The 25,463-nt window shown below is 41.3% G+C and overlaps 2 protein-coding genes across 6 annotated transcripts in view; both read right to left on the bottom strand.

Moving 5' to 3' along the window:
* The window catches only part of LOC104866183 (liver carboxylesterase 1), a 47,895-nt gene extending 39,990 nt beyond the window's left edge, over positions 1 to 7,905 (bottom strand). For 2 of the 3 annotated variants that reach the window (XM_033758021.1, XM_033758020.1), the window contains exons 1-3: positions 7,699 to 7,905; positions 3,631 to 3,835; positions 465 to 609 (exon numbers count right to left, since the gene is read on the bottom strand). In XM_033758021.1, coding sequence (XP_033613912.1) covers positions 465 to 609; positions 3,631 to 3,835; positions 7,699 to 7,750 — 402 coding nt within the window. In that variant the 5' untranslated portion in view covers positions 7,751 to 7,905. Of the gene's footprint in view, positions 1 to 464; positions 610 to 3,630; positions 3,839 to 7,698 lie in introns of all 3 variants that reach the window. The other variant, XM_033758019.1, reaches the window with a different exon arrangement.
* Positions 7,906 to 17,447: 9,542 nt separating this feature from the next.
* LOC104860586 (liver carboxylesterase 1) overlaps positions 17,448 to 25,463 on the bottom strand; it is a 31,171-nt gene continuing 23,155 nt past the window's right edge. For 2 of the 3 annotated variants that reach the window (XM_010621830.3, XM_019207155.2), the window contains 5 exons: positions 24,862 to 24,942; positions 24,471 to 24,618; positions 19,125 to 19,256; positions 18,064 to 18,136; positions 17,448 to 17,828 (listed from right to left, as the gene is read on the bottom strand). In XM_010621830.3, the coding sequence (XP_010620132.1) occupies positions 17,645 to 17,828; positions 18,064 to 18,136; positions 19,125 to 19,256; positions 24,471 to 24,618; positions 24,862 to 24,942 (618 nt within the window). In that variant the 3' untranslated portion in view covers positions 17,448 to 17,644. The remainder of the gene's footprint in view (positions 17,829 to 18,063; positions 18,137 to 19,124; positions 19,257 to 24,470; positions 24,619 to 24,861; positions 24,943 to 25,463) is intronic. The other variant, XM_010621831.3, reaches the window with a different exon arrangement.

The raw sequence follows: 25,463 nt of genomic DNA, 5'->3' as shown, positions 1-25,463 counted from the left end.
ATCAGAAGAGGAAATATCTTGCACTGAGAATTATACTGTGTGGCCTTCTCCTCATTCTTGGCCTCTGGGTCCCTGCACATAAAGGGAGGATGGGTTTTCAATTTTTATTCTCCCAGATATAATTATAGGAAATTATTCTTTAACTGCTTTGGGGGTCAGATTCTCCATATATTCATAATCTAATAACTATGAGGAATCATTCTTGCCCTTGTATCACTATAGCTATCATTTAGAAAATTTAAAAAGGTCATTCCATGTAGACAGCAATGCCCTCCTGGAGACCTGGAGTCACTAGGAGAAACTGAGGTAAGAACAGCACGTATTCCCTGTGGTGAAAGGAAGCTCCAGGCTCTGAACGTGTTTTCACTTACAGATTCCCTGACCCAAGCTGCCTTTGTCATCTATTGCAACAGCACCAGGATGCTGGGAGCGCAAAAGTCTGGACCAGTGGTCCTCAAGCTTACCGGCAGCCTGCTTTTCTTTGTCAAGTCAGCAGGAGTGTAAATATTTAGGTACAGGCAGTCTTCAGAATACGCAATAGGAATGCTCTCCTTTCGGTTGGTGCAGAACTCTGACATTTGCTGCCCTCCCACTGGATCTTGGGAGCACCTGGGAGGGAAGAAGGACACCTGTGGTTTAATCAGGTTGAAGCTGAAAGAGGTGCATGTGGCTGGACCATTCTCTGGGAGGTTTAAGCTGAAAGAGAGCTGGTATCATTACACTGGAGTTACTACATGGGTAAAGTTAGGATTCTCTGTTTTCTCCCATGCAGAATACAAGGACTTGGCACATCTCCCCTTGCAGAAGACTTTGGGACACTCTGAGCTGAGGAAATGAGGTTTCCCGTACAGTTACCCCCCTTATGACATCTCCTATACTCCTAGGACAGGACTCTTTTCTCTGCAGGGCTTTGTACTGTGATCTGAAAGTGATCGTGCCCTAGTCTAGTTGGAAAGCTACATGAGCTCCTAATTTACATTACATATGACTGCAAAACTAGCTTCACATGGATGATTCCACGGTGTACAACTAGCTTCAGCTGTGGAAGGGATTCGCTGAACAAGGCTTTGATAGGCTGTGAATGCCTGGATGGCAGACTACCGTGAAAAGAATTCTGGGGAAACAATTCTGAAGGTGGCCCTGTGGAGCAGGGGGCTCAAGCTCTCTCTGATCAGATGAAAGCTTCATACTTCTGCATTGCGAGCCTCTGATGGATGGGGTCTTGTTAATTCCTGAGATGTCCTGAGGCATCTTTATTCTTTCCCAGTGCAAAGTACTTGGCTTCTTTTTCTTTTCTTTTCTAATTTTTAATTTTCTTAGTGTACATGTGGCCCCTTTTGGCCCTTGCACAGGCTCCTCTGTTCCACTCTTCTGGCTCCTTTCTCACTGCTGGTCACAGGGTAGGGGAATAGCTGACTTCACTTTCCACTTGTTGTCCTGCCAGCGCTCAGCTGCTTGAATCCTGTGTCTGAGATCCATATCCCCTCCTCCTGCCTGCTGGATTCAGAGCAGGTGGGGTCCTGGAGTTCCACTCACTGCCCTTACAGCCACCACTGCAGACCCCATGTGTTTTGTTGCTAGAGGTTTCAGGTAGCTGCTATGGTGCAGAACAAAGAAAAAAGAAAAAGTCACTGGTAGCCTGCGGGGAGGGAGCGCTTCCTGGCCACTAACCCCTGTGTGTGCTGGTGGGATCTGTTGCCAGGCTTCAGAGTCCTCTGTTTTCAGCACTGAAGAGGCGAGGGCCTTCTACTCCACATCTGTTCTGTGTGGATTGAGTTTGCCACACTTTTGAAGTCCACAGTTTTTTGGAACTTCGTGGAGTGGCAGTTCCCGTACTGCGGACCTGGGCCAGTGCCTTCCTGGCCACTAACCCCTGTGTGTGCTGGTGGGATCTGTTGCCAGGCTTCAGAGTCCTCTGTTTTCAGCACTGAAGAGGCGAGGGCCTTCTACTCCACATCTGTTCTGTGTGGATTGAGTTTGCCACACTTTTGAAGTCCACAGTTTTTTGGAACTTCGTGGAGTGGCAGTTCCCGTACTGCGGACCTGGGCCAGTGCCCCTAGCAGCTCTGTGGGCTGCTCTGCGATTTTATACAGCTCTGTACCAATACTGTGTTTGATAAAAGTGTCTTTCATTTGTTATCAAAATGTATGTTCTTCCCTTTCTTCCAATTACCTGTGTTTTTAGTTTAATTTCTCTGAGTTGCTCCAATGTGGTTCCTCCTCTATTCGGCCATCCTGAATTCTTATTAATGGCAACAATCTCTTCAGCAATGATATGTTCTTCAGACCTCCAATTGCACAAGCTTTAATCCTGATCAAATTACAAGTTTACAAACAACTTTAGCTCTGCTCTTTGATCTTTATTATTATTGCAAATCCTGCTAAAAGTGGTGAGCAATACCTCAACTACCAACTGACTACTGTGCTGTGTCAAAACTTTTTCCGCCTGATAAAACAGTCCATTACCTTTAAACTCAACTTCCTGAAAAGTCTTAGGACTTATGCAAATTGTAGACAATACTTTTTCAGAATTTAACGTGCATGGGTTCTAACCCAGGTCTCAGTAGTTTCCTTCATTTATTTTTAGAAACCTCTGTTTTCCTACCAGAATTCTGGTCTTCTGAGCTCATTAGGCTCCACTTACAAAGTTCTCAATCTTCTCTACTTTCCTTTTACAAATTTAAAAGTCCTCTACAAACCAGACTTAAAGTGTTCTGAACCATTTCTGTTACATCCTTCACCTGGTGGATAGCACTGCTCCCATTTGGGGCTCAAGTCACCCAGCAGTTCTCCTTTCCACCTGCCACTCTCAAGGGACACCCTCACACACACCCAGACGTGTCCTTTACAACTTCCTAGGTGTCCCTCAATCCAGTCCAGTTGCCATTAAGCAGCACACCTAGAATAAGTACAGTAGATTTAAAAGCGAGTAATAAAAGATGTTAGAGGAGAAGAACATTTAACCACTACAGGAGAGAGCAAGAGAGGAAGAAATGAAGAAAGAAATTCAGCCAAATCTAGTTTCCTTCATTGTGAAGCAACCTGAGGACTTTGTTCTTTCACACTTGAGTGGCCAGCCTTACTGAGTCACACCAACCACCCCTCTGCTGATCAGCAGGCGTGGAGACACACCTGGCAGTTGAAAACGGCAATGTCATGCAGCTTCCAGTGCACCTCTTCACCTACCTCTGGGCCATGCGAAGGTCACAGTCTGAGCTCTGATAAGATCAGTACTTCTTATCTTCCTCCTCTACCCACCTACAGCTTTTCACCCTTTACAGGTCACATAATAACATGTCACACCATTTCTGATTCGATGTACATTTTGTTTTTTCTGTATCTGTACTTGTAGAATGTAAGTTTCCTGAAGAAATGGAGCTTTGTTTTGTTCACTGATGGATTCTGTGAAGCTAAAACATGCCTGGAACACAATAGATGCTCAATAAATAAGTAATGAATAAAAGACTCCAGAAAGGTGAGACAGATATGGAATATTTACAAGTGTTTAGAGTGTTCATGAGGACTTCAGGAGAAAATGCATGCTAACAAGAGAATTTCCTTCCCTGCTTCTGCAACAGTTTGACATAAATATCTGCACTGAGAATGGCAAAGCCACCCACACCTACTTACATGGGAGGGTAAGAGGTGGTGTTCTTCACGTTGTCCCATGGCTCCGGTGGCTGTGGAGGAGCAAACCTCAGGGATCCGAGAGGGGGCTTGGCAAAAGGGACTCCCAGGAAAACGGCCACAGGCTGTGCAACTCCTTGCAAGCTGACGTACTTTCCAAGGACTTTGCCATGCACGGTGTCCACCACAGGTGGTGAGGATGTGTGTCCTGCTGGACATGGAGAGGTATTGAGATCATGTCAGAAGGGAGAAGTGAGGCCCAGATTCCAGGTGTTGTGCCACTCTTCAGGCATGTCACCTTGAATAAGTCACCTAAAGCTTCTAGGCCTCTATCTCTTCTCTTATAAAATATGCATAAGGGAAATTTGTCCCTTCTAACTCAGAGGGCTGAGGGAGTAAAGTAGAACCAAAGGTAGAAATGCATCCAGCCAAATACCACTATAAAAGGAGAGGTTCTCAGACAGTTGGTTTCCCTTTTAGAAACCTCTGCAAACATTTATCCATTGGGAGACTGGAGTCTAACTGCATGCTGGAGAAGAGGATGGACAAGTGGTGTCTCCCGTCCTCAGGAGGGCACAGGTGTACTGGGTCCAAACTGCTGAGGACCAAGGTTGTGTCCTGGGTGTGGAACCACGAGAATGTTCCAGGAGTTGAAAGAAGCAATAAGGCTTTCTGCATGAGGACCTCCTGCAGCAGCTAGAACTTGGAGCAGGAGAGGCTGAATAAGCGTAAGTTGGAGGGGTCTATAAAAAGCAGACCCGAGAGAATACACAAAGGAAGGAAACCAGAGACTTGCTGAGGAAGAGAGAATTTGCTGTGAATGTCACCACACGAAGTCCATGGCAGTGGAAAATTGTCCTGGAATGAGTGTTTTCATGTCAGGGAGGGCCTTGGTATGAGAGATTGGGTGTCATGTAGAGAACAGATAAGCAGTTCTGGAGTAAAGGACACGATGAGACCGTGGAATGTTCATTTTCTGGTTCTGAGCAGAAACGTTTAGAGTGGAGAGAGATTTCGGGCCAGGTTCCTGCCTGCTCATGTTGCTCCTTTCTTGTAAGGAAAAAATTTCTTTTTCATTTTCCTGAAACTTTATCAGTCCTGATTCTGATGCAGAAGCAGAGTGAACTGATGTGATCATCTATCCTGAGACAGGTGGGTTATCAGACCACTGGTAATAGTCATCCCTGAAGATTTTTCTTACCTAGACTTTCTAACTTTGGTTTCTAAGAGTGTCCCTCATCAGAGATGATTTGTATCTTTTGTTCTCCAGGTGTTATTCCTTGGATATAGAAAACACGTCAACATATTCCACAAAATGTGGGTCCAGAGAGTAGAGTACATTTAATTCAGTGGAAGAAAGGCTCATGGAATGACAACCAGGTCATGAGAAAACAGGTTGCACTATGGAATCTGTATTGTAACGTAACAACCACCATGTTCTTAATGTGGACAATTACGTTATTGGTTCTTTTTGTTGCTAGTTATTCCAAATAACACCAAGGTGAATATTCTAGGATAAATGTAGACATTCCTTGATTTATGATGCATTGATTCAGTTGTTTTCACTTCTGACTTTTCAACCTTAAGATCTTGAGTGTATCAGGGTACAAAATTGCTGTCAGATGAAGAATACATCAAGGAGAATATCCAGAAATACAGGAAATTCTTTGCCAAGCGAAAATGCCAGATTACAAATTTATCTTAATGTCATGTATCGTTGAGAATAAATTCTTGCTCGATTCCATGTTTGGTTCCTAATTATTACCATCAACATTAAGATGTACTTCTTAGAAGAATATACATTGAGTTGTAAATTTAGAGGTAACATTGCAGAACGCTATGTTTGTGCATCCCAAGATTTGTGCATTGCAGATAGAGCCATGTTTCCAAAGACAGAAATTATGAAGAAATATGAAGAGGTAAATGGGGCATTTTAAAAGATTTGGTCTTCCTGACCAGCTGTCAGCACTGTGGAAGGGAAAAAGCACTGAACAATGGTTTTATGATGCTGGTTCCCTTTTAAACATGTTTAGTGAGGAAGTCAGTGCAAATGTTTTTCAGAAAATGCATTTCATCATAGGCATCTCAAAAAGTAGAAGGAAGCATTGCAAGGCAGGGAGAGACATCTCCGTCAGTGAGGGTGTGACTTCACTGCATACCATTTTGAGAGAAGAGAAAGAGCTGAGAATAAAACACAAACACAACTACAACAGAGACTGAGAGCAACCACCAGAGTGGAAGCTGGAGAAGGGCACGGCATCGTGGAAGCCCAGGAAAATGTGCGGAGTGGGTGGCAGAGGCACTGAGGGCTTCAAAGAAGCGAAGAAGGATGCAATCAGATCAGAAATCATGAGGTACAGCCTGTATTATCTCAGTGCTGGCCTTTAATCCAGACGAAATCTGTAGAAACCAGATTTCCCAAGGTGATAACGAAATTTACTGCAGTAGAAGTAATGAATAAGAATGATAGAAACAGCAATTACCACTCAAATTATGTGGAATATGTGTATTTTCAGCTCTATTTTTGGGATATGCTTTCCATTGCCTTTTATGTCTCAGTAAAGATTTGCTTAGGCGATTATTATTATTTCCTCTTAACAGATGAACAAACTACGCAAGTGGAAGCAGACTGTATGGGCGTCATACAGATGAAAGTGGGGTGAAATTGCAGTGGTAACCAGTAAAGGAATGTTTCACTCCAGTTTTGGTCCTTTCTCATTGTCTAGCACTCAGTTCAGGCCTCTCACACTATCACATGGCCAGAAAGAAGTTAATCCATGCGGGGCCTAAATACTGCCTCTGGCTTCAGGAGCCAGATAGAACACTACACCATGATTTTCCGGCCAACACTGCACAAGTGTATTCCCCAGATAATCCGTTTCTCCCTCCATACAATGGCACAGGTGTATGCTAAGGTCCCTTACTGATAACTGTGGATTTTATTTTCTTTATCTGGTGATTAGATGTGTGATGTGGGCTAATCCTGGAGGAATTCTCACTCTTAGGATCCAACCAATTCAAAGCGCATACTCCATCCACTTCCTTATGATGTCTCATAAGGCATGAGACGTTCTGAGATAGCTCGTGAGCGCCCCAAATGCACGGAAATATCTCCACCTCCAATCACCATCTTCCTCTGCCTCCTCTCTTCCAGGGAAAACAACAGTGAAGAATCTGGCCATGTCACCTTGTCCTTCTGCTTCCTGACTGACGCTGGTGTGTCCCCCATGCTTCTACCAATAGATATACCTTTGCATCTGGGGAACAGTTAGTAAGATCATCTTTTGCCCCAAATGCACGGAAATATCTCCACCTCCAATCACCATCTTCCTCTGCCTCCTCTCTTCCAGGGAAAACAACAGTGAAGAATCTGGCCATGTCACCTTGTCCTTCTGCTTCCTGACTGACGCTGGTGTGTCCCCCATGCTTCTACCAATAGATATACCTTTGCATCTGGGGAACAGTTAGTAACAGATCATCTTTACACAATGGCTCCTGATTTGATTATACCATGTGTCAAATTTTCTATTACTATAGTTCATTTTAAATCAATCCCTTTGCTTGTCCTTCCCTTTCCTATACCTTCTGTAGACCAGGAAAAACTCGAAGCACTTTAGAAACAACAAATTATTTCATTTTAATACAGCCCAATGAACTATGTAGAATGGTAGGATCCTTATTCTAGAGTAAACCAGGCACAACACAGTTACGTGCCTTCCCTAGAGACATACAAGTCAGTATTCTGCTTAGCACCTCCCATGATTTGGCCAGATCTGGACTAAGATTCAAGAGGGGAAGAAAGCAAACTCTCTGTATTTCTCATGTGCGAGGCGTGAGGTTGTCTCTGTGCCTTCCTGTGCCTGAGGCCTGAAGCCTGCAGTCTCAGATGTTTTTCTCTTCCTGAGTCTCTGCTGGCTGCCTGACCTCAAGGCCTCCAAATCAAATCAGAGTGTAAGCACTGCTGAGGAACTGCAATTGTCAAGCCCTTGCCCTACACACATACCTCCCCACCTGTGCTCAGCACACGGATTTCTGAATGTACCCTCATGTATGTATTTCAGAAGGACTCACCTGAAATTGTGCAAACAGTGAGAGAGGCCAGGACCACAGCATACAGCCACATCACAGAAGGGTGATAGATCTGGAGCCAGTGAGGTCTCTGTGCTATGCCTAGGATGTATACTGCTTCTGCCCAAGAATTTGATACCCATGTAATATCCTGCTCACTTATACCAACTGCATAATCTCTTATGTTTGAAGAGAGCTCTCCCTTATCCAATGAGGTCTCTGAATGTCCTTTGGAACCTCCAAACCACACCCACCTAGTGTTGACCTAGTTTCATTTGAACACTGTTTTTCTTTTTCTTTTTTTTTCTTTCAGTACAGGGATCAAACTCAGGACCTTGTACCTGTGAGTCAAGCACGGTGCTGAACACTCCTTTTTAAACTCTCAGATTTCATATGGCCAAAATGTCCTCTGTCAACTTCTCATGTAAGTCTTTCTCCCTTGTAGAACTCTAACTTCAGAGTGCTTCAGTAAGCTTGCTAAACTCAGACGGCAGCAGGCAGCTACTTCAGGAAAGACAAATCTTTGGTATGGGGTCCTCAAAGCAAGCAGGAATATTTTAGAGCAAGAAACTTGTTGTAGAGCTGCTCACTAGAAGAGTAGGACACATCTGAAGTTTCTCTGGGCTAGCATTTCGGAGTTCTAGGTTCACATGTTTGCAATCATAGCTTTCATTCAGTTCCTTTTTGTTGTTGTTGTTGTTGTTTTTTGAGAAAGGGTCTTGCTATGTAGTTGAGACTGAAGTAGAACTCACTATGTAGCCGAGGCTGGTTTTTGGACTCACAGCAATCCTCCTGACTCAGCCTCTTAAGTGGTCGGATTACAGGTTTGAGCCACCATGTCCCACCCCAGTTCCTTTTCTGATGCTTCAGTTATCTACAATATTCCTACCACATAGTCCAGCCTCCTGTCATACTAGGACAAAGGAACTCACTATCATCCATGGCTGGAATTTTCAGACAGAAAGTGATTATGGTATATGAACACTATCTCTCAAAGTCCTTGTCTCTAGTCATCCATTCCTCCATTTATCTACTCATTCTTCAACACAATGCCTGATCCCTGTTTAAATATTGTGGAAACAAAAGCGTAGTGAAGATAAGGTCCTTCTTTTCAAGGAGCTTACCATGACCAGGGACAGCGAGTAGCAGTGAATGTGAAAGCACCAAGTTATGGGGATACAAAGCTGTGTGTTTGTGCCTGGAAAGAGCTAATGAATGAACAAATCCAATGTGACTGACAGGTTCGCGAGTTGGAACCCAGCCCAAGCAAAACCATCACCTGCTTCCATAGGAGCACAGAGATAACAGAAAGCCATCAGCTGCCCTGGTGCTCTCAACACCACTATGTTTATCAGCCAAATCCAGGCCCATTACCCATGAGACTAAAATTTTCCACCTACTCAACCAGTACCCTCTCCCTTACCTACACTACCCTGTATCAATTGCACATACCCTCCTATCAGTGCCAAGGACTTTCTCACCCTTGGCTCTTCTGCACCCAGAGGACAATAAGCTAATCATATGCAACTTATATTTTGTCTGGCCTCGGTGGTCTCAATCGTGCCTCAGTCTGACTTTACAGTGATCATACAGTCTGTAGTCTTGACCACTATACTGTGGTGCTCTATATCTTTGATAAACCAAAGGTGTGGGTGTGCTAAGTACACACTTCACTGGTCCATAGGAATAGCCTCTGGGGTAGCCTCTCTCCTTGGGTGGACTCCTCTGTCTGCACCCATTACAGTGCCTACATATTCTTGCTGATCCCACCTGGATCTTCCAGGCTGCCAGGAAGTCCAGCTTTTATGTGGAGCTATGAAGGAGACAGGTGTTCGGAAAGTCCTACTATGCTTGCCGGAGGCAATGACTATGTGGCTGAGGTGCTCATTTTTCTGGGAATGCAGAGCCTAGCCAGTAATCACATTGCCCCTCCACCTGGTATTTACCTGGGATTATAGAATAGTAATTAGAGGCAAAGTAAGAGCCATGTAAGACAGGGCTATCTTCAGGCCAGTGTAACGAGGAGGCAGCTGAGCCTTCTCCACACACTGTGTCTCCGTTATAACCACTTCCAGGAAAGGCTCCAGCTTCCAGGGCATTGATGGTGAACTTTCCAGAGCTCTAAATGATACAAACAGCCCACTGCCGCAGGGATGCCACAGATTTAACACTGCTCTGGGGATGTGGAAGTTATAAGACTAATCTATCACAGTGTTTTGGACTTTATGAAAACAAGGAATACATTTCTGTTGTGTTTGAGCCACTGTACAGCTTTGCACAGCTAACCCTTACAATTGCAGGCAGATTGCATTTGTCAGCTTCTATTTAATAACTTGTAATCAGTGACATAAGGACTTTTTCATTTTGGCTTCTATTCCCTCTTCTTACAGACAGTGAAATTAGTTAGAAATTATTAGAAGACACTTGGAAAATGGTGGGCCTTCAGCACAGAAAACTATTGAGGCACATTCACTAAAGGGTCAATGTTCCAAAAAGAAAGAAACTACTACACCTGCCTACTTCCCCTGGGGATGAATAGCAGTGATTGATATTATAAAAAGACCTCAGTCATCTTAATTGGGGACCAAACTATCCCTAGCTAGCCTATTCCTTCTAGGAAATGCATGTACACTTGCTACGTGAGTAGCTTCCCCATTTTATCTTCATTTAATCAATATTATCTGGGTGACTATTTGTAATTTTATGAGTTGATGGTGGTTTTGTCCTATCTCATAGACACCTTGTGATTTTCCATTGTGTCTTACATTTTTTTCCCACTTTGTAACTGCCTCACTTCATGGCTTTGCCTCATAAAGCATCTTTGAGAGGCAGGATGGGTGTACTACCCACTTTCTTGTTCCACTTATGTCTCTCTTAGACAGAAGCTATCTTTGTCTTAATAAATGTTTCCTACTCTTGACCTCTGTTGTTCCTAGAATTCATACTTCGATTTTATAAAACATGAGCTCTAGTTTTAGATATCTAGCAGGTTGAGAGTTTTAATATTTCCCTTGTTTGGATTATTTTTCTTATTTGGATTACTTGGTGCCTTATATCACTCTGATGAGCACATGTGCACACAGTCACACAAACTCGTTCATGGAATTTTGAACCAGGTTGGTGTTGCTCTTGATGGCTGGCCATTCTCTTTGGTCTATACAACTTCAGTGCTCTCAGAAGAAGAAGAAGTTTTGCATACCTAGAAAAATATTTCATATGCCCATGAAGGGCACATGGTTTGAGATAAGAAGAAAGCTGCAAGCCAAGGAAAAAGTCCTCAGAGAAAACCAAACCTACTGGCACTTTGAGCTTGGACTTTTGGCATCCAGAACCATAAGAAAATAAAGCTATGTTGTTTAGGCCACATAGTCTACTACATATTGTAATGGCAGCCCAAATCAACTAGTATATCAACCTAACCCATTGCTTTTCTTCTGGACCAGGGGTAACTAAGGCCCTGAGATGAATAAACATTACCTACGGTTGCATAGCAAGTCAATATCAAAATTAAAATAAAAACTAGAGGCTTTTGGCTTTTACCACATTGTGGCTGATGATGCTTCTGCTGCTTAACACATTGTGGTGGTGCTCAGACTATCAGACTGATTTCAAGGCAAAACACCTCGATTTAGTTTGTATTGTCTGCACGTTGACTCAGATTGAGGAGTGGAGGGGGTCAGGTAAGAACACAAACAGCAGCAGGTCCAGGGGGAGATGAGTTCTGTTTTACCAAGATGACATGACAATATTTTCCTCATCCAGAGAAGGCTAATACTGACAACAAGAAGTTTTAGTCAACCAGCAGCCATTAAGAGCAAGTGGATCACAAAGAATGTCATGAGTTCTGGCCAAAGATGATAAGTTTTTACTGACATGCTGCTTCTGGAAACCCCAGGTAACAAAGGATTCTTTCATCAGCACTCATTGCAACTACTGGGAAGCCTGGTGAGGGAGAGCTCTGTACTGAAGGGGAGGTCTTTGTCACAACAGTAGCATCAGTCCCCAGAGGTAATTGCTGCTTTCAGAGATAGACTTGGGCTTCTGCTCCTCCCTTCCATTTATCCAGGTCATAAAGAGCACCCTACTAAAAACTCCCTGTCTCCATTCTTAAGTGACAATCTGGAGGATTTTTCTAAGTAGACAGCAAGGACATTTTCTTTACTTAGCACATAACACACACTAATACACCACCTTATTAACCATACTGGCTTATCCACAACCACATGGACCTTGAAACCTGGCAAACAGCCTGAGATCTTGGCCAATAAAAAGTGTACAGTGCTGCCTTTGTAAAACATACTTCCAAGGATGAATGAATTATTCTCCCAATTCATTGTTTAATCACAGGCTTACTTGTGACTGGAGTCTGCAAACATTGGCAGCCCATTCTAGACCTGCCTGCAGCTGGCTATGTAAATTCCTCATGTACATTTCTGAATCATTATGATTCAGCAGAAAAGATAGGTGAAGCTGGCTCTTACAAGCAGCACTTTATGTCTGTCCTTTAATGAACTTATTTCTCTGTGTCACTTTAGCTGCAGGGGTTGCTTCTCTTTTTTGTTTAAGTACCAGATGTTTGAGAATATTTATTTTTCCATTGTTGAACCTCCTATGTTTATTCATGTGAGTCTATATGATCTAGAGAGTAAAATCTTAAGAACTGACCTTAAGTCCTAAGAAGTTAGGCAGGACTTGGGAGAGTAGGTGTATCTGGGGGCTACAAATGAGTGCCCAATTTCATACAACACATATGGAGCACATGTGTTATAACAGGCACTAGATAAGAGCAAGCCTATGTCCTACTGGCCTCTGCACTCAGCCTTACGTATAAATCATGGGATTAATCAGGTTTAGAATGTAGTAGAGAAAGCTGTACTGGTAGAGTGGATGTCAGTGAATGTACTGGGTGACATAGGGCCTTTTTTTTTTTTTGAAAGAGTGGGCTAAATGTAGGTTACTAGGAGTAAGATATTTTCTCTTACACTATTCACCTCGATACTTCAAAAATCTTGAATTGTGTGATCGCTTACAATGAAATTTCTTGTTGGTACATATTCCAGACACTGGTGAGGGAGAGCCCTGTGATGATAGTGAGTACTTTGTGACAGATTAGAATCAGTCTGCAGAGGAAATAAACTCTTAGAGCATGCTAGGGGCTGCTGCTACTCCCTTAGTTTCATCAAGGAAAGAAACATTGATCATAAAGAGAGTTTTGATAAAAAATATTCCCTTCTATCTATTTACATGTGCTGATATGAGTGGTCATCCTCAATTGATAACAATGCTCTTTCCAATTACTTAGTATAGCATACACACACACACACACACACACACACACACACACACTCACACACACTTAAGAGCTGTCCTACCTTCTCCCTAGCTAGCTGGCCTTTGAAACCTACCAAAAATACTTCTTAGCAAAACCAAAAGATGAGTTATTCTCCCATTGCACTCTAATCACAGACCCACTTAAAACCCAATTCTGTAAACAGGCAGCCCCACCTAGACTTACTCTGCACCTGGCTTCATCTTTGATGACCATTTCTGGTTCCTGATGACTCTGCAGAAGTAAAATGTACTGCTAGAGTCTACCAACCTTCACAGTAGTTATGATCATTGTTCAATGAGATTTCCCTGCATCACTTTCGCTGTAAGTGATATATCTCTTTTTGTTCAAGTAGTGGTTGATTGGAGTCATTGTTTTTCTTGGGAGACTGCCCTGTGGAACTATATCATTTGGAGAGTTAAATCCTGGGAACTGGATTTATGTTCTAAGAAGCTAGGTAGGACTTAAAGAATGAATATCTTGGAACCCTAAATTAACCTCTTAAAATTTATTCATATCAACAGACTTATAGAATGCACATGTTAGCAGGGGCATTAGATGAAAGCAAGTTCACATCTTCCTGGGTTATTCACATAGCTTTGCCTATGAATCATTAGATTAATGAGGTGTAGACTGTGATGGAGAGTGTGGCACTGGGAAACCAGAAGTCTGGGAATCCTCTACAAAATATTTGGGATGCTTGCTAGAAAGAGGGACTAAAGAAAGTGGCTCAGTATGAGGAGCTTTCTTGTAAATCACACAATAACTTGATACTCCATAAATCTTTAATTCTATGATATCTTCCAATGCAGCCTGGACATATGTCATGTTTTCTGGGACATCTATTATTTTCATACTAATGTTGTGGAGTTTTATAAGCTTCATCTGATTTCGTGTCTTCTCTAGGAGTGGGAGGAGCATTAGATGACTTTTTCTCTTTAGTATATTTCTCCTCCTCATCCTCACCAAGGAGAAACCATGGGAGGGGTAGTGCTTAGAGGACCCAAAACTCATTTTACTAGGCTCCAAGCTGAAAAGGTCTCAGGAGAGATAGGCTCCCTGCTGCCTTTTAAGCTTTTACTCACTCTCTCAACTCTCAATATCTAAAGTTCCATGGATTATGTTTAGCAGTCTCTGGTAATATATATATATTTTTTTTTTCTATATATGGATGTTAATTAACTTGGTCTCTGGCCTGCTTCAGCAGCATGTATAGTGGCTGCCAATATTTTTGTTCTTTTACTGACTGATCTTGTCCTACTGTTTTCCCAGCTAACTGAAAGCTTTCCATGGCACCAAAGGCTATACCTTTCACTTTCGGTCCCTAAATTTGTCCTTCAGAGTCCTCTTGTCACCTTGCATTCTTTTTTTTTTCTTTTTTCTTTTTTTGGGGTAGCTTTTCTCTTTCAGTCCTGAATGGTCCCTGTTTGGGCCTAGTTACTGAGGAAGCCCATGGCTTCCTGCTTGAGGGGTATGGCGAAGGATGCTGTGTTGTAATTAGGGGATCAAACTCTCAGGGATCATTCCAGTCCTGAGACTGAGTCAGAGTGCCTGAGCGAAATGTCGGTCTGTCGGAGAATCTCAGAGAGCAGACCTGCCCTTCCCCTAGACAGAAGTGGTCACGATGAAGGGCAGAGACTACTGGGATTTAGGTTATTAGACAGTCTCTCTGGGATTGCTGAAGAGAAATGTGCTATTGAAAGGAGGGCCAATGATGGTAGCAAATAGATCAAATTTCAATGATTTACTTTTGCTCATGTAAAGAACTAGTGTGCTGCTCAGGTGAACAAGCAGACTGTCCTCCATGTGGCAGTTTAGGAATCGAGAACAAGCATGGGTAAAACATTTTTTTAAAGAGACAGATGGTAAATATTTCCAGCTTTGCTAGTCATACACCTCTTGTAGTAACTACCCAACTCTGTTGTTGTAATGAATGCAGCCTTAGGAGATGCATAAGCAAATAGACATAGATGTGTTTCACAAAGCTTTATTTTAAAATATTCACAGTAGGTCAGATTTATTAGTCAAATTGCCACCTCTCATCTGATGCCTCCCATCTCCATCCTCTGATTTTTAAATTTGTCACGGGCATTGATTCCAGTTATCAAGAAGGGAGAGGACCATGCAGCAGTAGACTACAGTGGTTTTCAGAGTTCATCCTGAAGATGATTCTCCTGGAGTCCACAGATGTTCTGCTGGAGAGAATTTAGTTACATCATTGGCCTAATAACAAGCAAGGCTTGATATGTACCAGAGTAACTGGGACAGATTTAAATGAATAATCCCTACTCTAAATCAAATCTTTTAAATCACAGGTTTTATTTTACTATTGTTAGTCTAATGTACAACAAAATAAATATGCAATCCTTAAATAAATGATGTGAAGTTTGTTTTTGTATCACCTGAAATGATCCTACATAACTCCAGGAAGTATATTATACCTTCCAAACTTTTAATTCCTTTGATTCAAATCACACAAACTTGATTATGAAACCAGCCCTTGTTTGGTAAGGGTATTTTATAAAGGTTTTTTTCAGCCATTAAAATAATGGAAAGAGATTTTTCAGAAACATATGCAAATGTAGACCTAAGAAAGTTAAAATGGAGTATAATCTGGAAAGGGATCAGGAAAACTCAAACTGTAGATTATGTTATGAGTATATGGTGAACACAGTAACCTCAATATAAAAATGTTTGCTCTCGAATCATCAGTGTTCACAAATGCTAAGCTTAGAACTGTCTGTCCTGTTTCCCTACAGCACTGGACAGGATTCGGGCAGGATTTGGGGGGAGGGGCTGAGAAGAGTGAGCTGGAGCCGTGGTGCAGTGCATGTCTGACTGTTTCTTAGGGAGGGCAGTTGGACTAGAAGGGTGAATAGAGATCTGAGGGTCTAAACACCAAGCTGTTATCCAACTTTCTACCAAGACAATGGGGGATTCGTTGAATGATTTTAATCCGGAAAACTACCCAATTAAAGAGCCTTTCTGAAAGTAGAATCCAACAGAAGCAGGCAAGCCATTTGGAGGGGTGGAGGGTGCCTCTGCAAGAAGTACTCTTAAATACTTAGGAGGGTAAAAGGTAAGATGTCCTTTTCAAACGTGGTTAAGAAAATGTTCAAATGGGAAGGGAAGCAAGGGAAGAGGGAGGAGAAAGGAAGGAAGGGGCAAGAAAAAAGTGAAAATAGAAGGAAAAAATGGAAACAAAGCTTTTATAGATAGGGAGAGGAGGGAGTTTAAGGGGGGAATGAGATAAAATAAAATTTATTTTTTAAAAAGCTTGTCCTTTTGGGCTTTACAAATTCAGCAAGAATGAATGACATTTATTTCTCCACAAAGCTAGATTGGACAGTTTTTTCTTAATCCCAGGATCTCTTATTGCTGTCCCTTTGCTTTCACAACGAAAGCTTTAGTCTATTCCAGATACTTTAGCTGACATTGCAGATATTTTAGTCTGTTGCATTCCTACGTGATGTTTTACTTGCAGGCTGAAAATGCAAGGATGTGCAGAAGTGTTGGTGTGTGTGTGGAATGACTTATCATACCAGCCCCTCCATCCCACCTATCATTTTCCAAGGGTCCTTCCAGATACACATACAATGTCATTTTAACAGACAATAGTGTGTACCCCAGGACATGCACATTCAAACCTAATACACAAATTGTACTTGTGGGATAGGCTAGTATTTTTACCACTATGATTTTAAAAGTATTGCCACATATTGGCAAGATTATGGAAAACACAAATAATTTTGGGGGATAATTTTGTAAAATCTATCTTATCACTTAAAGGGGCTTCTTACTAGCTATTTTAATTAACCATGTTCTGTATTTTCCTTGTTCTAATTCTTTGGCATCGGTCATTTAATTCTTTGGCAAGTATATACCAAGAAATTGGAAAATCTAGAAAAATAGACAAAACTTTGGAGAAATATGACTTACAAAAACTACATACACAAGATATGAAAAACCTAAATAGTTCAAGAACAAGTAATGAGATTGAATCAGTAATATAAAGTGTCCCTCTCTTGTTACTACCTCTCTTAGTACTCCCAGTCTTTCTTCTGAGCATCTGACAGATGTCCATAGAAAAGAGCCTGTCAAGAGGCAAACGTTCCCATGGGTTTGTGATTTCCAGGTATTTTATGCTCCAGATATTTTATGGCCCACAGTTGGATTTTAGCACTTTGGTAAATATTTCAGAGGAATTGTCTTCATATATATGATGAAATCTTCTATCTGCAGGTGGAAATTGAGCCACTATTCACACCCTAGCTTTCCTCCCACAGGCTTGATTTCCTTTGAGCTCATGGTAATCATTCACCAAAGCCATCTCCATAGGGACATCTTCCTGTGATGGTGTCTCTTTATTCATCCTTCTCCTACAGAGAAGGATAAATTTCTCTCCACCCCAGGACACAGACACTGATTTAGTCACAATACTTAAATTTATTCCCCAAATTGAGACCACAAGTAAAAACATTCCCTTTCCCTGGACTTTGCACACCCCCATCACACAGTTCTCCATCCTCCACAAGTACTGCCACATTGGCTACCAACACCTTCTCTAGAATACACCTCTCTCAGCTGTTCCAGTCTCCAAAGGTTGGCTGGGCCTTCTGTTCAGAGCTCAATATGTTCTCTCTGGGTTGGCTTCCCCATTGCTTCCTTGGCCCAGAGCTCATTCCAGAAAATCATTTCCTTTGCTTTCAGCCCCTGGGCTGCTTGAGTGGTGGCACCAATCTGCAGGTATCCTTCCTTCTGGTCATACTCTGGCCAGTGGGGCAACCCTTTCCCATTGGGGCTCCTGGCAACAGAAATAGAAATTTTCAAAGCTACTGTGTGATTCCCACATTTCTCTTAGATTTCAAGGGATCTCCTAGCTTATATCTGCAAAGTTACATATCTCAAGAGATGGGGTGCTCCCCATCTCTCCCCATACTCTTATTGTCAGAGTATTATGGTCCCAAGGTCATAGAATTTGGTCACTCAAACTTCAAAAGCTACCACAAACCCTGCTGCATCCCTGCCATAAACCTCACCCATTGCGAGCAAAGTTGGCCCAGAACTTCATCACCATCTTGCTGAGGTTGATCTCCTCTTCTGAGGCACCATCTGTGGGGAAGAAGAGGAGAAGGAGGAGGAGGAGGAGAGGAAGAGGAAGAGGAAGACAAAGATGAAGAAAAAAGATGGAGAAAAGCCTTTTGACCCACAATGTGATTTATGGACTTGCAGTAGCACAGAATGATTGGGGAAGTTGTTAGAATTGCTGTCTTGGTGCTTTCCCTGTACTTACTGATCTGCATTGTAAAAAGATCCTGGCTAATGAGTGGTACTTTCAACCCAAGAATGATGACCTACAACTCAACAGTTGATGTGCAGTCCATCAGTGAGTTAGCTACTTTTGTCTTCTGTGCCTACCTATCCACCTTTCCCCCCTTGGGATTACAATGCACATCCCAAGTTTTCTCCTGATTCCCAGGAGAAATTAGCTTTGAACATTTCATCTTCTACATGCATTCACATTTCTACAGATTAAAAAAAAATCAGAAGTGCGAAGTTCCTAAGGAGCCACCCTCCTGGGAGATGCCTAGAGATATCATTGTGTCATAAACAGCCATGAAATAGGTCAAAAGTTAGGTGCAACTAAATGAAGGCAACTGAAGGCATTTGTAGAGATGTTCTTTAAACACTACAGTTTTAAATAGACTATAAATTAAGATATATGAGTTTTATATCTATTGTAAGACTAACACATAAACATATACTTATGACACTTCGTTCAAAGTTAACACCAATTGGGATCTTTACTTCATTTATATTCTGATAGTCTCTTGTGAGTGGAAAATCAAACAGTGGCCTGTTTTGTGATGTCACAGATCAAATTCTGAGACATAGCTGAGGCCACATGGATGTACTACCTTCTTCATGCATGTTAGAGCTGGGGAAATGTTGGCTTCTGTTCCAAGTTGTTCAGTTCTGTGACAGTGAGTCCAGAAAGTAAGATAAAGAGAAACAGAAACTTGCTCAAGGCCACCAAATGAAGTTTGGAACTCAGGCTTACTAATTCTATGCTCATAGCTAGCAAAAGACAATGCATTACCTTTTAAAAATGGAGCTCCAAATACCGAGAAGATCTCATCCCCATGGTCTCCTACCACTGTCTTGGGCTTCATGGATGATGAGAAGCTTGGGTGATACTGGAACTCATACATGTAGGTGGGGGCTCCGGCATCTGAGAAGACATGAGCCATGCACAACTCATGTTATCAGACCACACTGGCACGATGTCACTGTCACTAGCTGTGCAGGAAAACCCTCATTTATAGCTCAGTAGAGAAACATGTTTCAGGACACATGAATTCCTTGGGGATGCATAGCTGGTTGAAGTGGACCTGGCAGTTTAGCCAGAGGTTTGCTGAATGACAAAAAGAATAAATGCAATATAAACAATAATCACATGGAATCCGTTTCATTAGTAACCTACAGGTGCTTCTCCATTTCAAGGGTGTCTACAACATAATCGTTTCCTTTTTCATTCTACTTTTGGGTAATTCTAGATTTTTTTTTTCTTATGCTCTGAGAAGAGTGAAGCAAATCCAAATGGCTTATCTGAAAATGAGAATATATGCAGAGAAGGAATACTCTATGGTCCCTTGTGTTTCATAAAAATCATAAAACTCAGGGTTTTGTACTGCAGTTACCTCACATTCCTGATTCCCTGGCCTGGGGAGAGTTAAGTCATGGAAATAATGAGCCAATGTCAACAAAGAAAAGCAGCAAGGGACAGTAAACTTCATTTCTTTTCTCTCCTCTGCCATGCTGCCCCACCCCTCAAGCCATTCTACTGAGCCCCAAGAATATGCCTGTTGTTTGAGCCACCAGTGCCTCTTCCTTCAGCACTAACTCAGGGACCAACAGGCTGAGAACACTAATGTTTTAGATTAATTTTAACACCCACAGAGAAGAGCTGGACTCCAAATTAGGCCAGTGGAGAAAATTTACAGTTCTTCCTCCATAGATATACTAGGAAAATTGTTTTTAAAAGGCAAAAATGCAAAAACAAACACATAAACAAAACTAGCTGTTATAATCCTACCACTTAGAGGTTTATATATATATTAGGACACATGCCTTTTATATATAAAAATGTGATAATATTTTAATGTGCTTTTGAAATATCTCTAATCATTATTTTGCATCATTTGATATCCATCCAAAAATTATTTATCAATATATGCCATCCCAACATGAGTATGAAGAATAGTTTCTTTAAGCCCCTCACCACCCCTGTCTCACAAGTTCCAGGTCCTAAGTTTGATCCCCAGTACCAAAAATAAAATCAAATTTTCAAAAATTAAAGATAGGGCCAGGGGTTTAGCTCAGTGATTCTGGCACCTGCCTCGCAAGTGCAAGGGCCCAAGTTCCATCCCCAGTACCCTCCTCAAAAAAATCAAAGACAAAATAAATCTCAAGAGCATCAAGAGATAACAAGCATTGCATATACAAAGGTATGCCAAAACATTATAAGTAGTGTTCGCTTCAGCAGCACATATACAAAACATTATCAGCAAAGTTTTGGAAGAAATTCTGCAGGCCAAGGGAATATTGGAAGATATATTCAGTGCACTGAAGGAAAATAGAACTACTAATATAGAACACTTCATCCAGAAAAGGCATCTTTCAGAAATAAAGGACAAATACCAGTTTTCCCAGACCACACCTGGCAGATAGAAAATTCTTAAGAAAATATTGGACTTGAGCAATATTTCAAACTGAATGACCTCACAGAAATATATAGGCTGTTCACTCTATTGCCAATGGAATACATATTTGTGTATAGATCCTATATTAGGTCACAAAGCAATCTAATTTAAGAGTCTTGAAATTACAAAATGTATTTTTCTCACTACTGTGGAATGCAATTCAAAATTAATAGCAAGAGGGATTTTGGAAAATCCCAAATCACAGAGAAAAAAATAGCATGTCCCCACACAACAAATAAGTCAACAAAAAAATTAATGTGTAAATTAAAAATATGTTCAGACATATGAAAATGAAACAAAATACCAAAACTTAGGGGATATGCCAAATGTGGTTATAAAAAAGTTTATAGCGATACATGTCCACATCTAAAAATAAAATCTCAAATAAACAAAATAAAGTGAAACATCTAAAAAATAAAGAACAAAGTAATCCTGAAGGCAGCAGAGGAAATAGATGTCTGATTAAAAATTAATTGGAGACTCTAAAAAGCACAAAAGATTAACAAAACCATGAGCTGGTTTTTTAAAACTAAAAACAGACATTATAAATGTTTAGCTACTCCAACCAGGAAGAGATAGATAGATGATAGATAGACACATAGGTACACAGATACCTAGATAGATGAGCCTAAAACAGGTAAAATTAGAAATGAAGGGGGAGACACAACAACTGATAGAAAAAAGAGTCCAGTGAGGCTTCCCAAATGGTGACCATATGGGGACACCTCCATTTAGGGGAGCTCATCTATCCTTAATCCCGCAATCCAGCTTCAAAGCTTTAATTTAATGGAAAAAAAAAAAAAGGTCCTGTGATAGAGCCTAGGTGCCCATAGAAATGGAACCTAAAATAGCTGAATTCATCAAAACACAGACAGAAATGTTGATTACAAAAGTCTCAGGTGAAGGGAAGAGGAAGATGATCATGAAAGGGTACAAAATGTCTTATTTTCTTGAGTTCTACTGCAGCGTGGAGAACACAGTTAACAGTAGAGAACTGTTCATTCTAATATGTTTAATAGAGAAAATTAAAAACCTTATCACTATGAAATGCTCAGCGTTTAAATAGGTATATTAATCAGCTTGATGCAATTATTCTAAATTGTATTTCTAAATCATTGTTATCATTTGTACTCCCACAGATTTATACAAACACATTTTAACTGTTTACAATATAAAAAATAATAGGGTTGTTTTCTCTGTTTCTGTCCCCCAAAATATCTTTTTGTATGGGGCTCACCTTTTTCTTCTCACCCGCTTCCCATCAGAGGTAACTACAAATGCGGAGAGGAAAACAATTGCATCCATTTCCCTACAAATGTCGCAGATTCATCCTTTATAGCTGAAGGATACTCTACTGTGTGTAAACACCACCTTTTCTTTATCCATTCATCTGTCGATGGGCATACAGGCTGCTTCTAGGATTTAGCTGTTATGAATTGTGCTGCTATAAACATTGGTAGGCTTGTCTCACTAGAATGTGATATCTTTACCTGTCTTGAGTCTAGCTGTGTGGGGAATAGCTGTGCCAAATGTAAATTCTAACTTTAGTTTTTTGAGAAATTGCCATATCGATTTCTATAGTGGTTCTGTTAGTTCACATTCCTGCCAATAATGTAGGAGGAAAGGTTCCTTTTTTACCACAGCCCTGCCAACATTTGTTATTTGATTCCTTGTTGACTGTCACTTTTTCCTGGTATAAAATTTTAGCATTGTTTTAATTTGCATTTCTCTGCTGGTCAGAGATGTTGAGCAGTTTTCATTTGTACCTTTTCAAATTATCTATTCATTTTAGTTGCCATTTCTTGCTTGGGTCTTTCAGGTAGTCAATTTTTTTTTTTTTTAGTTCTTTACATATTATAGATGTTTTTGTCTGTGAAGTATACAGTTCTGAATCATTCTAGTAGCCCCACAAACTGTTTCTTGCCTTGAGACTAGGTGAATGACCACTAGTAGAAAAGGAAGAGTTCTATGAGGCTTCCCAAATGGTGACCAGATAAGGCACTTCTCACTTAGGGAAGCTCCTCTACCTTAATCTCATACTCCATCTGCATAGACTTAGTTCAATGACAAAAGGTCCTTTGATAGAACCTTTTGATAGACAGAGGCACACACTAAGACTGAAAAAACTCACCCCCTTTCTCTGCACCTCCTAGTGCCAGACCTTTTAGCACTCTCATTCTTGGGCATCCCCTCTGACCTCACACTTGACTACACTTCCAATAGATCCGCTGTGAACAATCTAGTTGAGAACTAGTGTTGGCACTGAAAACACTTCAGAACCCATCTTTCCATGCTTGCTGTCTGAGTGCCTTGTACTAGCATGGCCTCAGGGAGGGAGCCTTGTGGCAGATGTTGCATGTGCCTTACTCATAATCAGTGATTCTGGTCAGGCCAACCTGACTTGCACCTCTTGCATCTCTACCTCTTTGCTTAGGCTTTTCTATGGCCATTAGAAACTCCTCTGTGCATGTTTTCAGCTGGTCAAAGCATCAGCCCCTAGGAATAGCCTTTAACCAATGACAAATTATTAGTGGACAAATACCTAGCCTCTTGCAGCTCTGGACAGACAACACTGAGATGTATTTTGTGCTTGTTTCCCAGAGCCCTCCTTGTCTACAGGGGACAGTTGCTCAGCAGTGCAGGACTCACTGGCTTCCATCTCCTTCCCATGTCACTTTCCCATCTCTCTAGTAGTATTTTCTGAAATCACCTCTCAAATTAACTCCTTGCTTTTGAGTTCTTTTCTTTCTTTCTTTCTTTTCTTTTCTTTTCTTTTTTTTTTTTTGGACTGGGGATCGAACTCAGGTCCTTGGGCTCATAAGGAGGGCAGCAGGACCACTGAGCTCTTTTATTTTATTTTTTTTTGAAATTAACTTTATTGGTACATTTGAAGTGTACATTATGATCACATTCGTCTTTGGGAATTTATACCTGTACATGATATATCTTAGTTCTTTGTTTTTTTCCCATTCCTCTTCCCTCCCTTTCACCTCTCCACCCCTCCTTTGTTTCCATTTTTTCCTTCTTTTTAAATATTTTTTCTTTCCCTTCTCCTCCCAACATACAGTGTAGAGGTTCCTCAAAAAAAGAAAAAAACTAGGATTAGAAATCCCATTTGACCCAGCTATTCCTCTGCTGGGTATCTTCCCAACAGAATTAAAAGCATCATACCACAGAGATATATGTTCACCCATGTTTACAGTGACTTAGTTTGTAACAGCTAAATCTTGGAAACAACACAAATGCCATCAACTGGTAACTGGAAAAGAAGACGTGTTTTTTCTTTTATAAAATGGACTACTACTCAGCCATAAAAATGATAAACTAGAGACATCTATAACTAAATGGATGAATATGGAGGCCATACTCTTAAGTGAAATAAATAGGATATACATGGGTAGATACTGAATTACCTCTCTGATATGAGAAATTGAAAGTGTAAATGACCAACATATATAATAGATAACGTGAAATAGGAAGCAAAGATTCACTTGAATTCTTTTCTCAGCATCCATTATTGGCAGATACCAAAATAGAATAGAGCCTTTCCCTAAGCAAAATAGAATGAGCCTTTCCAGCCTGACCCTTAGCAGTTCCCAATATGTCTATGCTGGAAGGGTGGGGGGTGTCGGACACCAAAGCCAGCGAGCCAATGTCCTTCTCCCATCCAGCTTAGGACTCACCTCTGTGGCCACGAGCCACAGTCACAGCGGGGACACCAAATATCACGTCTGCAATCAGGTCCAGAAATAGGTCTTTCTTCTTGAAATGGTCATCTGTTCCTCCTAAATACTTCTCAGTGACCACAGGAGTCAGCTCCTCAGGAATGCTCTGAAATGCATCAAGAAAGTGAGTAACGTGGCTTCTCCAGGTAGGGAGGAAGGCTTCACTGATGGCAACTCTCTCTAGCCCTGTGCAGATCCCTCCTGGGCTGGTGAAGTGGGAAGGGGAGAAATTGCAGATCAAAACTCAGGTCTACTCCTTTTCACGCCTTGAATTTGGTCAGTGATTTGGGGCAAGACCCCTACCCTTCACTAATTGTCAGTCAATTCCCATTGATTCCCAGACACTTACAAGAACAGGATAGGACTTCCACAGGAGTGATGTGGCTGTCTGCTGGTCCATCCTGCCTTCAGAGACTGGATAGCTCATCATCTGTTTAAGCAATGGTTAAGTATCTCAAATCATCAGAAGTGAATAAGAATCAAACAGGCAACCAACCAAATCAACACAGAATGGGTATTCTCTGTTTGTCCCTGAAAGGTCTGGGTCTTTTATAAGTTTGAAAAAAATAAATTAAATAAATAGACTTCTAGGTGAAGTTCAAAGAATACAAAGACATCATCAACACATAATATTTATAACAAGGGGATACAACAGTCACCCAGACAGTGGGGAAATATTTAGGCCAGGATGTTGCTGAAGCAAAGAACTTAGGGTCAGAGGGCATTGACAATACTCTGCAGATTCAGATGACTGAGGAAAATTTAATCAGTCAGTGTGGGTTTGTTCCTTTGATAATCTCTGGGATCCTTCTGAAGTAAGAAGTATAGAACTCTCAGGGTGTGACACTCCCGTCCAAACCTCTGCATTTGTCAACTTGACCTGTAGACTTTTGCCTGGCTTCTAGTACCTTAAGGCCTTGTTCTGGATGTCCCAAGGCCCCCAAGATACAA

The sequence above is a fragment of the Fukomys damarensis genome, unplaced genomic scaffold, assembly GCF_012274545.1.
Source record: "Fukomys damarensis isolate Sample0158 unplaced genomic scaffold, DMR_v1.0_HiC HiC_scaffold_32, whole genome shotgun sequence".
In the NCBI taxonomy this organism is placed as follows: domain Eukaryota; kingdom Metazoa; phylum Chordata; class Mammalia; order Rodentia; family Bathyergidae; genus Fukomys; species Fukomys damarensis.
The sequence above is the reverse complement of the archived record's forward strand: the minus strand, read 5'-3'. Positions and strand labels throughout refer to the sequence as shown.